Genomic DNA, 13,265 nt, shown 5'->3' with positions numbered 1-13,265 from the left:
ATAGGTGCTATGTAAATTCCAAGTATTATTATTTATGCATTTGTTTTGCAGATGCAGGGACAAACCCCTCCTGCCCCAACAAGAGGAACTTCTAAAAACCTTGGGGCTGGTGCAGATGAAGGAGAAGATGGGGATGAGCCAGATGAAGGTGGCAGTGATGTGGTAGATCTCTTGCCAAGGGTAGAAATCAGGTGCGTTTTAAAGTAAGAAATAAAGATTTATTTGAGCAGAAATGCTGTTGGGCAGACAAGCCACCAGACAGATTCCTCTGTTGCCTTCCTCCCAACTCCTAAAAAGGGATGACTAAGTGGCCGCCCTCCTTTTCCCCAGAGGAACAGCCATAAATTAGGGCTCTGATTGCTTTAATTTTTTTTTTTCTGTTAAGGTTTGTTCATTCATTCAGCAAATAAATACACAGTGATACAGTGTGCTCAGGGATTTACCAGATGTGGTGGGCAGAGCTGTACATAAACTATATCATTTCAAGAATTGCATCTCTCACTGAAAGGACATGACAGACAGATAAGAGGTTCAAACAACTGTTGCAGAAATTCAGAAGAAAAGGCTCTGACCATGGACTAGAGTGTGATGACAGACAGGACTAATCTGGGTCTCAGAGGGCTGGGCAGGAAGACTAGAAGGAAGGGCATTCCTAAAAGGGCACTGTGGCTGAAACAAAGGCACAAGGAAAGAGGGAAAGACTTTGACCTGAGACAGAAATTTGGAGATGAAGGTTCATTTAGTAGGGTATGAGAGAGAAATCTGGATTATAGATAAGTTAAGGGTCCCACCATTGTACTAAGGGTTCCAGGGGATATAGACTAGGAAATTCCAAATTTGCCATTGGCAGATTCCACACACTGCCTTCAAAAAGGGAGTGTAGAGTAGAAAAGTCGAAGAAGCTATGGCTTGAAACAGAGGATAATGTGCAAAGGTAAACTAGCAAAATGCTGCTGGAACCAAAGTTTCTATTTCTACCTCCAACTTGATAGCTGTGGTGACATGGTGAATATTTGCATCTGATTGCTTGAATTTGCCCTGAGTGGCCCAACTATAAGCTTCTTAACTAAACAGATGGGAACTTCTCAGCTGTCAGGTTTGTGCACTTATTTATCTAACACCTGCTCTCTGGGTCATCCTGTCCATCACAATGGGAGTCTGGCATGCCCATCAGCTCCAGGAGGCCCAGGGGCACTGCAGGGCAGCATCTGATGGAGGACTAGGCCACTTAAAGTCTTCTGAAGGTGGAAGGCAAGGAGGACAAAGGCATCCTAGGCTGCTTCTTTTTTTTTTTTGGCAAGGCAGTGTGGTCAAGTGGCTTGCCCAAGACCACACAGCTAGGTAATTATTAAGTGAGGCCAGATTTGAACTCAGGTACTGGTGCTCTATCCACTGCACCACCTAGCCGCCCTGCTAGGCTACTTTTTTAAGGACAGTGAAAGGAACAACTGCTTTGCCATTTTGGAGACCCTAGCAGATTTTTCCAGATGGAAGAGGCAGGAGACTCCTGGGCAGCCTGCTCTTTAGCCTCACCTGACAAACCCTAGAGCTGCTTGGGGTCCAGCATGCCAAGGAAGAGAGAAGCTCAGGGCCATCCAGAATGCAGAGGAAGGAACCCTCTGGTAGGGTCTAGGAGTAGAAAACAGAAGACAAGAAATTCAAGATATACCAGAAGATTGTAAGGAAGCTGTACTTTAACTGTGAGAGTTCCAAGTAGAGATGTGCTGCAGAGGAAGAATGGGTGACAAGCCTTAGCAGCCCCTGTGCCCTGGGGTGAACTGCACCAAGAGATCCTGTGTCTGGTTTCAGAAAGGTGTGACCCTAGGCCAGACCCCAGCAGAAGCTGAGGGAGCCTAAAGGCATCTAGTGATCTATGACTGGGTAGAGGGGAGGGGGGGGCTGAGATTTCTGGAAACCCTAGGTACACAATTTTTTTGCATCATATCTTAGATTAACTAATGTTCCCAAAGTAAAGGAAAAGTGCTACTTAGCAAGAAACTACTTTCTAAACTCTGATCGTGATATGTCTCTAGTCATCTTACTAAAAATTTGAATTTAATTGGTGAATTTTTGATTCTCTTTCCCAGTGATAAAATCACTTTGGAGCTGGTATCTAAGATTGGGGACAAGAATTGGAAAATTCGGAAGGAAGGCTTGGATGAAGTGACTAGTATCATTAATGAAGCAAAGTTCATTCATCCTAATATTGGTGAACTTCCAGCTGCCCTGAAGGGTCGACTCAATGATTCAAATAAAATCTTGGTATGTCATGCATTCTTCTATTTCTGAGTTGTATTTCCATTGCTACCAACTCATCCCTTCTCATTCTTTTTAAGTCAGCTTAAAAAAATATTAATTGGGGGCGGCTAGGTGTCACAGTGGATAAAGCACCAGCCCTGGAGTCAGGAGTACCTGGGTTCAAATCCAGTCTCAGACACTTACTAGCTGTGTGGCCTTGGGCAAGCCACTTAACCCCGTTTGCCTTGCAAAAAACCTAAAAGAAAAATATTAATTGACAAAGAGATGAGTAGCACTGCCCAAGGATGGAAATCATCCCTTTCAATAACAGTATAGAAGTATATTTTCCTGCCTTAGTTGTTGAAGGACTTTGAATGTGATTCACCCAGATTTGAATGTAAACATGTGTGATATGCCTGTGTAGGTGCAGCAAACATTGAACATTCTGCAACAGTTGGCAGTAGCCATGGGCCCAAATATCAAGCAGCATGTGAAGAACTTGGGCATCCCCATCATCACAGTTCTTGGAGACAGCAAGGTAAACTCATGCTACTCAACAGGCTTGTGGGTAGCATAATTCATTTCACATATGCTGCCTGCATTTATAACCCCAGCGTTCTCTAGCCTCTAAGACACTACTTTTAAGCTTCCCAGGAATACAACATTTTATTACTTGACAAAATTACACTGTGAAAATTATGTCAGTGCAAAAATGAAAGGTTATTCTTTACCCTTAGAGTGTGTTTTTAGTTTTTATTCTGATTCTTACTTGCCATTTAATGAAGGCTCTACTTCATCACATGGGTCGAGTTTGTTAATTCTTCAGGAGATGGGTGCCTTGTTGGAGTATGCGTACTTGAACTCAAAAGTGATTTTTTTTAAAGTTAGAATCACACTTCCATCTTGGCTCTTCAGTTCTGTTTCATCTGCTCAGTTCTGAGGACCTCTTCTGCATCACCTCAGCTCCCTAGAGAAATTCATACCCTTTATCTTGTAATTACCAATTAGCGTTCCTCTTCCTTGTTTGTACGTTCAGAAATTATTTCATTTTATTATAATCTTTTATCATTATCAGTCTTTCTATATACCTTCTAATTCTCTTACCCTCTTCTTCAACCTCACCGTGACCTTCTGCCACCTTTCTGTTCTTTTCTAGGCCATCACCTACCCCTACACTGGCTACCTTATCTCAAGCCCTTTACTGTTCCAAACATTGTCATTTCTCCTTGGTCTCCCATAGCATCTTCTCTTCCTATCCTTGCCTTATGCTTTTAAAAAATTGAGACTTTTTACCAAGAACTCTCCCTTTTTCCCCTTCCATCATCTCATTTCATTTAGACTTTTACTTTATTTTCTCCTCTTTTAATCCAGTCTTAAGTGAAGAAGTAATCATTTTTGATCCTGTCACCTCCTAATTCTGTCAATAAATTCTCTAGTTATCCTCTATCTCAAAATCAATTGTTACCTATCTATGGAATCCTTTCCATGCTTTCAAAAATGCCTGTCTCTCCCATCTTCAAACAATCCCTTAAATGGCCCTACCATTCCTACTGGTTGTTATGTATATCTTCTCCCTTTTGTGGCTAAACTCCTTAAGAATTCCATCTTCATCTCCTCACAATTTATTCTACACCCTCAGCATATATGACCTGACTTTCTGGCCTCATCCTCTACTGATGTTGCCCTCTCCACATTTAACAGACAATCTCTTAGTTGTCAGATATATTGGATTTTTCTCAACTCTAATGCTTCTTTATTTTACTGCTGCATTTGGCATTGTTGATCACCTTTTCTTCCTGAATACTTACTCTTTTCTCTGGTTTTGTGGCACTACTTTTCTCCTGTATGAAACATGCTTTCTCAGTCTCTTTTGTTGATTTGTTACCTATGTCATACCCATTCATTGTGGTCATCCCCAAAGGTTCTGTCATGGGCTCTCTTTCCCCTCTGTATTTTACCTTTTAGTGACTTTATCAGTTCTTATGGCTTCAGCCACCCTCTCCATGCTTGTTATTCTCTTTTCTTCTCAAGGAGGACCACCCACATCAGGGGAGGATGTCTTGATTTACAAACAAATTGGTTTTGAATGAGGCAGAGTCTTTCCCTTTCTTTGCGGATGATTGGCACATGTCTAGCCCTAGTTTCTTCTGACCTTCATTCCTAATTCACCAACTGCCTCTTTGAACTAGGTGTACCATAGGCATCTCAAACTCAACATGTCTAAAACTGAACTCATTGTCTTCTCCCAAAACCTTCCCCCCTTCTCATCTTCCCTTTTCCTTTTGAAGGCACCGCCATCCTCATAGTCACCCAAGTTCAGAACCTCAGTATCATCTGGGCCTCTTTTGTTCATGCTTGCCTCATCTGTCTCATTTGTTGCCTTTGACTCCTCCACAACCTCTCTCACTCATCATTTCCCTTCTCTCCACCCCCTCAATCACACACCATGTACAGCCCCTCCTCGTCTTTGTCCATGGTATTGCAGTAACCTTTGATTTGGACTCCCTTTGAGCCCCTCATACTGGCCTCTCCCTGCCTTCCCAGCCTGCTGTGTGATGTTAGTCTCATGTGCCCTTGCCTGGAGCGCTCTTCCCTCTTCCCCAGCTTTCCTCAAGATTCACCCAGGTCCACCTTGTGCCTGAGCCTTTATCTTCCCCCCACTTGGGTCTTAATCTGTCCAGTCTTTATCAGACACCTCCTCTCCATTGCAGGCTTTGTGCAGAGGACAAGCACAGAAAGGCAAATCATCCTTTTCATTTTGCCTTCTCTTTACTCCATGTACATCATGCTTGTTCCTAGTTATTGATGTGCTCTCTCACCCATGAGAATGCAGTCTTTGTGAAGGCAGGAATTGTGGTCACCTGCCTTCAGTATCTAGTATATAGTGGGTTTTGATAAATGCTGACTGGCATCATGACTTGCTGCAGATTTATTGTGTAGGATTGGACTGCTTAATGTTTTTCTCCTTCATGGAATGGTGGAAACCGAGTGCTCAGTTGGCCAGGGTGCTCTAGAATGTCACTGTTAATGTGGTGGGGATGGAGAGCAGTTTCATAGAGGGTCAGTCAAAAAGAAGTAGTAGCTGTGTGATTTAGCACATCAATGTCTAACATGCAACTAGACTTAATTTCTTAGCAATCTCTCACTTAAGCATCAAAAAGTCAAGAAACATTCTATGGGAACAGAATCCCTAATGAGGTCAAGCTGAAAATATGACAGGGTGGCCTTTTTCTTCCTTTACATCTATAGGATCTCCAATTGCAAAGCATGTATTAGTTGTAATTCCCCTTTGAAGTTTTGTTTTGCTTAAATGTTTTTCTTCATGATAAAAGAGTTTTTATTGGTAGTGTTAGAGTGAGGATATTACTAAGAAGTAACAGCATTCTAAAAAATTAACAATTTTTCAAAGTAGTGGAAAGAAATTGAGGCCCTGCCTAATCTCAGTTGGACTCATAGAATCTGGTTTCTTTCAAGATTCTGTTATATTATGGTATAATGTATATCATATCAAGCCTTGTTCATTTATTTCTATGTTGCATCCTCCAGGAAAAAGGAAAGCCCCTTAACAATGGAAGCTCTGATTCTTTTTTTCTGTTTTTAAAAAACAGATTCTTTACCCTCTCCTCCTATCAGTTCTATAGATTATGAATCCTTTTGAATATTTTGTCTTTTTACAGAATAATGTTCGGGCTGCTGCTCTCGCAACTGTGAATGCCTGGGCAGAACAGACTGGCATGAAGGAATGGCTAGAGGGAGAAGATCTATCTGAGGAGCTCAAAAAGGAAAATCCTTTCCTAAGGCAGGAGGTTGGTACTTTAGAAGTAGAAGTCATTTTAGAGTCAGCTTTTATGTGGCCAGATAATGAACCGGTGGTGTCAAAGGTGGTACTTTATTGGAAAGGATAATGACATAGGAGCAGCTCCATCTAGATGAGTTTAAATAAGAGATCTTCTCCTAAATGTGAGAAGCGGACAAAAATTAAACCATTGACTGTCAGCATTTTAAAGCATCTAACCAGTGCAAAACAGTCTCCACAGGAGGTGTCAAAAGAGCACAGAAACCACCTCCCAAAACAACCATTTCATTTTCTTGCCAAAAGGGAAAAAAAGACCAGAGCTTAGCATCCAAGCCCAAGGCCTGACAGTGGGAGATTTCCCATCATCATTGCCTCATACATAGAACAACTGAATGTTTGGAGAAAAAAGTAAGCCAGCAAAAAACTTGGCACAGGATCAGCCAGTGTAGATTATTCCCCTGGCATTCACTAATGAAACTGGAAGAAAAACAACAAACAGGAAGTGGAATCATTGGACCAGCATTTTTATAGGCATTTCTTTTCATTGATGACAATAACAAAACCATTCCGTTTTGAGCCACCCCTTTATTACCTCATCGTACTATACTAGAAAGTCAATCAGAAAGCATTTATTACATGCCCTCTGAGTGCCAGGCACTGTACTGCGTCCTGGAGGCAAAGACAAATAATTAGATTGTCTTGTTCCCCTGAAGAGCAGTTTGGAACTGTGCCCAAAGAGTTATAAAACTGTGCCTACCCTTTGATCCAGCAATCCCACTACTAGGTCTGTATCCCAAAGAGATTATAAAAGAAGGGAAAGGACCAACATGTACAAAAATATTTATAGCAGCTCTTTTTGTAGTGACAGAGAATTGGAAACTGAGGGGATGCCCATCAACGGGGGAATGGCTGAACATTGAATGTGATAGAGCCCTATTCTCCAAAAATTCATGAGTGACTAGACTTTAGAATTGCCTGTTAAGACTTGCATGAACTGCTACTGGGTGAAGTGAGCAGAACCAGGAGAACATTGTACTCAGGAACAGCAACATTGTGGGAAGGTCACCTTTGATGGACTTGGCTCTTAGCAATACAGTGATCTGGGACAGTTCTAAAAGACTCACGCTGTAAAATGCCACCCACATCCGGAGGGAAAAAACTGTGGAGCCTGAATGTAGGCCAAAGCAATTTTTATTGTTTTTTGTTTTTTCTTTCTCATAGTCTCTCAAGCTTACAATTCAGCCTGGAGAGACAATGCATATATATGTTTGTTCAAAATATATAAAAGGTAATTTAGGTGGGGAGAACCCCCAACAGCTGAGCAACTCTAGAAAGGCTTTATGTCTCAATTTCAAAGGAAATAAGGGATTATATGAGGTGGAGGTGAGTAATGAGATCATTCTAAGGGTGGAAGTTGGCCAGTGCAAACTACAGAGTTAGCTGAGGGATAAGTACAGAGTATATTAGTGCTGAAGGGGGTTTCTCCCACCCCACCCTCTTTCCCATGGGTTATATTTGAATTTTTCTAGAAGGCCTAATAAAGTAAATTATTTCTGTGAATATTAATCACTAAAACCAGACATTGGACATATAAAATAGCTTCTATTATTTTCAGTAACTCTTAATTTTTTAATTTAAGGCATAGTGGTTAAGTGACTTGCCCAAGGTCACACAGCTATGTAATTATTAAGTGTGTGAGGTCAGATTTGAACTCAGTTTCTTCTGGTTCCAGGGCTGGCTGGTGCTCTATCCACTGTGCCACCTAACTGCCCAGTAATCCTTACTTTATTCAAAACCATTTGTAAAAGGCAAGCAGAAATGTTTTCAGGATAGTTAACTTGACATTTGTTGAATTATTCTGAGTTTAATCATAGAACACTAGTTTCACACAGAGAGAAATGGAAAAATGCATGGTAGATAGGTGTGAATAAGCTACATTATATAACAAATAAAGATCTTGGAAGGAGGACTGCAGTAAAGAATACAGTCAGGGAAATGTAGGAGTGAAACAGATGGTCATATGATGAAAGGAAAGGAGAGCACATGGACAGCCCCAAGTGAACATTCCACTGGCATCCTCAAAACATCAGAAAAATTGAAAGAAGGGGCCAGCACTTGGGTGGATCTTCACGGTTACTATGTGATAATGTAGATGGGTGTTACCTAGGAGGATGGATGGATTACAGCCTGAATCCTTGGAAGAAACTCCAAATCCCTGCCCAGAAAGGTCCATTTAACATGCTAGGATATGTATGATGGGACCATCCCAGTATCACTTAAGGTTTACCATGAAAAATTAGTATCATCACCACCATCTTCTCATTTCTTCCTTCCTCCACTTGCCAAAAGATATGAGTCTTTCCCTAATGGGATTTGAGGAATAGCTGTTAGAGATCACAGAATAAAGTGCAGCTGGACAAACAAATGGATTTGTTCAAGTTATGTCAAACAAATGAAGATTGTGCAGGAATATACAATTTACCCAAAATGAATACCTAGAAGACATAAGCAACTGCCAACCTATTTTCTGCTTTTTTTCCTCTTAACCCAATGAGAAGCCATACTTCAAATATGTCTTCTATGAAAATATGAGAAGAGATGATAGAGTTCTAAGGGGCCTTAGTAGTTATCTCAAACTGCACACCTCAGAGTTAGAAAATTGAGGCCTCAGCTAAGGGACTAGTCAGAAAATCAGATTGATGATAAAGCCAGGATTTGAACCCAAGTCTTCTGACCACAACTCTTAACTCTAAATAGGTAACCATGATTTTAGGATTGCACAGATTTCTGAGCATCATAGGTAATGTAGGATCCTAAGTTTTTAATTGTTTTTAAAATAATGTAACCTTAGAGGTTCTTCTTAAACAGAACAACTCCCACAAATTACCTGTATTTCACATAATACATTTTCATTCCATGATCTACCAAGTACTGACATGAGGCAAGATGTAAGTAAGAAAGAACCCTGAGAGTAGGTCTGGTTTTTGTCTTTCTAGAACCCCAGCAGTTCACAAAGGGGTTTATACCTGGATAGCATTAGCTATGCTCTATATTCCTGTAGCTAGAATTTGATGTACATATGTTTATCCCTAAACTTATAAATGCATAGTATGTTTTGTGTGTGTGTGTGTGTGTGTGTGTCCATGCATTTAAGAAAAATTGTAAAAATGGCACGGTACTCAGATGGTGATATGTAACAAGATGAATCACTGTCAGTACATTCATGATGGTGGACGGAGAACTCCATAAAGTTAGAGTTCTCCTTCAGAGTTAACATGTATCTGAAAGTTTGCTCAGTGCTCGTGATCTCCTTTGGGCCTCACCACCCTACCATGAGGCAGACACTACAGGTGGCATGCCTATTATGCAAATGAGGAGCCTGGCAGCCACAGGTAGTAACAGGCTTCAAACCCAAATTCTTAACTTCAGGCTCAATCGTTTTCTCTATAGCATGTAGGACACTATCAATGACTAGTCGGTCATTTTGCAACATCTATATCCACTTTTCTTATTATATATTAAATGGATGGTTTAAGTGCTGGTGGGCCCTCTGTGAGGGAATTATGAAAATAACCCAGCAAGAATCTGGTAGAATGTGAAAGTGTGGTGGGGCTGCTGTGAACATTGGTGGAAGGAAATTAGACACAAGGAAAATCTTAAATCCATCCGATCATTACATGTAAGAACTGACTTAGTGTTGGAATTTAGCAAGCCTCATCATGTACATCAACCACTGGTGTCTCTTCGGGTCCCCAGCTGATCTCTTGTTTTCTTTTAACAGCTTCTGGGTTGGCTGGCTGAAAAACTTCCTGCTCTCCGCTCCACTCCCACAGACCTCATCCTTTGTGTCCCTCATTTGTACTCATGCTTGGAGGATCGGAATGGGGATGTGCGGAAAAAAGCCCAAGATGCCTTGCCGTTCTTCATGATGCATCTGGGCTATGAGAAGATGGCCAAGGCCACTGGGAAACTCAAGGTACACCTTTGGGAAAGTTTAGAAAAGGAGACACAGTATTCTCTCGTCTCTTCTGACTCAAGGCTTTAAGAACTTGTGAAAGGAAAAAATCTTATTTGACAGTTCAGAATCTTTCCAAAAAAAATTATTTTCTGATTTCAGCATCTTCCTAGAAACTTTTTTCCTTGCAGTATGGTATAATTTGAGTATGATTCCCTCATAGGGTGCTGCTTTTCTTCCTTCTGTGCTTCCATTCTGGGAGCTCTCCTGTTGTCCCCAAGCAGTTATGGTCATTTGCTTAAGAGCACATCTGCTAACAAGTGTAGAATGGGCATTTTATGTATGGTGACTGATTATGGGCTCTTTCTCACTCTCTCTCTCTCTCTCTCTCTCTCTCTCTCTCTCTCTCTCTCTCTCTCTCTCTCTCTCTCTCTCCCCCCTAGCCAACTTCCAAGGATCAGGTACTGGCCATGCTAGAGAAAGCCAAAGCCAACATGCCAGCCAAGCCTGCTGCCCCTGCAAAAGCATCCTCCAAACCTGTGGGAGGGGCTGGTCCAGCCAAATGTCCTCCTGTATCAGGTAAATGTCTCTTAGAGGGATAAGACAGGCAGGAAAGGAAGTGTCTCAAGAGCCCAGCCAAGATTCTGTATCCTAGCTCTTGTTGGTTTTCAAAGTGGTTTTCTCACCTTGTTCTGGTTTGGGGTTTTTTTAAAATAGATCTCTGAAGTTTTTACATTGTTATTGCACAACAATATTCCATTATATTTACATATCACAGTTTGTGCAATAATTTTTCAGTGGATAGAAACTTTGCTTCCTTCCAAATTTTGATAAATTTATTATTTTTTTATTAATACATCCAAAAACAAATATTGTAGTTTTCCATAGTAACACAATTTTTGTTTTCATCAATATGAAACTTTCATTGAAAAATCCATCCTTGTTTTATATATGGTACTATATGCATTTATAAGTTTAGAAATCAAAATTTAGAATTGCTTGTAATGCAATTAGAATTCCTTGTAAAAAAGAATTAGGTGAATCATATCTTAATAATTTCATTAATTTTAAATCTAAGTTCTTTTAATGGAATGAAAAGTAAGAGCTTAAATAGAGAAGTTTGCTAATTTCCTCAGTTGTCTTGGAAAAAATAGGTTTGACCTAAAGCGGGGTCTTTAATTATTTAAACCAAAAATTAATCCCTGTTTGAGAATGGCAAGCATTCATAGTGAATAGTTATCTACTCATCTGTTGGTAGTTTGATAAGCATACATTTTAGGACATTATATAATTTGTGAATTTAAAGAAAAGTTTACTGCTCCACACTATTTTGGGAACATGACTTTCTAAAAATAAAATATTACCTAGTGTCTTTCTCCTTCCAAACTACCATTATTACCTACTGTTGCTCAGTTCAGGTTTTGTGTGTGTGTGTGTGTCTGTCTGTGTCTGTGTGTGTGTGTGTTAATTCTATTATATGTAAAGATAATTTTAATATTCGTTTTTGTAAAATTTTCTCCTTTCCATTCCTCCCTCCTCTCACTTAATATAACTTAGTAATCTGATACAGCTTATACATGTACAATTGTATGACACATATTTCCATATTAGTCACACTGTGAAAGAAGAATCAGAACAAAAAGGGAAATTTGAGAGGAAAAAAGCAAAAACTAAATTTTAAAAGGTGAAGATAGTATGCTTTGATCTGCATTCAGATTCCATAGTTCTTTCTCTGGTTTGTGGTTGGCATTTTCCATCACAGGTCTTTTAAAACTGTCCTTGATACAATGGTATTGCTGAGAAGAGCCAAATCTCTCATAGTTGACCCTCACGCACTGTTGCTGTGAAAGTGTTCAGTGATTTCCTGCATCAGTTCATCAAGTTGTTTTTTTAACTTCAAGGACAGGACAGTTTGTGAGAGGTTATCTGGTCTAATTTCAGTCTCCTCTTACTTGTTCAAGGCCTTATCAACCTGTCTCCTACAACTTCTAAAATTCAGGACTGGTCATAGCCCTCTATCCCCTCCCCCACCCCATTAAAAAAAAAGCAAATTTCGAGGGAATCCCTCAGATTCAACATAAATTCCTCGGCTTGGAATTTAAAGTTCTTTTCAGCCCAGAGTCTCTCCCCCTCCCACTCTTTAGCCACTATGGCGGGGGCTCTGCTCCTTCCTCACTGAGGCATCATTTAGAATCTCTGGTTTTCTGCCAGCTCCACCTGCCTGAGACCCTTCCTGGCACCTCCCCTTCCTCTTTATCTTGCATTTGTTTTTTATACATTGTGTCTATACCTGTATTTGTGCATTTTTTCTCTCTTGTTAGAATGTAAGCTCCTCAAAAGCGGAGACTTTCAAGTTTGTTTTTGTGCTCCTTGACTTTGTGCAAATAATAGCATAAGGATTGGCCTATATCAGGCGTTTAATTCATGCTTGTTACCTCTAAGAACTACTGCCTAGGGTAAGGCCCCAAAATATCCATCATGTATTTATACCTACAGCCACCTCCAGTAAATTAGAACTGGAGGAGTCCTGAGGGGCTGCCTTGTCTAGACCTCATTGTACATCAGAGAGAGAAATGGAGGCCCATTCCACACTCCATGTCTATCTAAGATCAAGACTTTTTAGGGCTTCCTCATTATCTCTGAACACAGGCCATTTTGACCATTCATCCATGTGAGAGTTCCTTCTTTTACACTTCTTCAGGAGCTTCAGGGCACACTGGGTATAGCCTAGTTTCATTAGCTGGCTCAAGGGCTTTGGATCCTAGGCCCTAATCAGAAGTTGCTTCTGGGGGGGCAGCTAGGTAGTGCAGGCATCTTCCCTGGAGGCAGGATGACTTGAGTTCAAATCTGGTTTCAGACACTTAATAATTGCCTAGCTTTGTGACCTTGGGCATTTGTGACCTTGTGACCCCATTGCCTTGCAAAAAAAATGTTGCTCCTGCTACAATTTGGAGTCTGAATGGGATCCAACTGAACATTAAAATATCTCTGGGAACAGTTGATCTAAAATTGCACTATTTTTGTTTAGAAGGTTCTTGTCTATAGAACCAAGGAGTCATAGTGATCAGGGAAGCCAAAAAACCTGTCTGTTACTCACCTGTTTGCAACAATAAGTTTCCTTATCATGGTGATATGTTAGCTTCTATTTTTCTCTTTAGTAAAGAAATAACATTTCTTGTTTGTACCTTCTCTTTTAAAGTGAGACTTCCTGTCAGGTAGCAGTATAAGAAAAATACATGGGACCCAACCCTTACTCATATCTCTCAGCAAGTTAAC

At 40.5% G+C, this 13,265-nt stretch overlaps 1 protein-coding gene across 5 annotated transcripts in view; it reads left to right on the top strand.

Annotated features, from left to right (window-relative positions):
* Window positions 1-13,265, top strand: part of CKAP5 (cytoskeleton associated protein 5) — an 86,360-nt gene that overhangs the window by 51,033 nt on the left and 22,062 nt on the right. For all 5 annotated transcript variants that reach the window (XM_074230566.1, XM_074230569.1, XM_074230565.1 and 2 more), the window contains 6 exons: window positions 52-191; window positions 2,088-2,262; window positions 2,663-2,776; window positions 5,916-6,044; window positions 9,816-10,010; window positions 10,433-10,568. In XM_074230566.1, coding sequence (XP_074086667.1) covers window positions 52-191; window positions 2,088-2,262; window positions 2,663-2,776; window positions 5,916-6,044; window positions 9,816-10,010; window positions 10,433-10,568 — 889 coding nt within the window. The remainder of the gene's footprint in view (window positions 1-51; window positions 192-2,087; window positions 2,263-2,662; window positions 2,777-5,915; window positions 6,045-9,815; window positions 10,011-10,432; window positions 10,569-13,265) is intronic.

This window comes from Macrotis lagotis, chromosome 3 (genome assembly GCF_037893015.1).
Source record: "Macrotis lagotis isolate mMagLag1 chromosome 3, bilby.v1.9.chrom.fasta, whole genome shotgun sequence".
NCBI lineage: Eukaryota > Metazoa > Chordata > Mammalia > Peramelemorphia > Peramelidae > Macrotis > Macrotis lagotis.
Note: the sequence above shows the minus strand (reverse complement) of the source record. Positions and strands in the feature narration are given on the sequence as shown.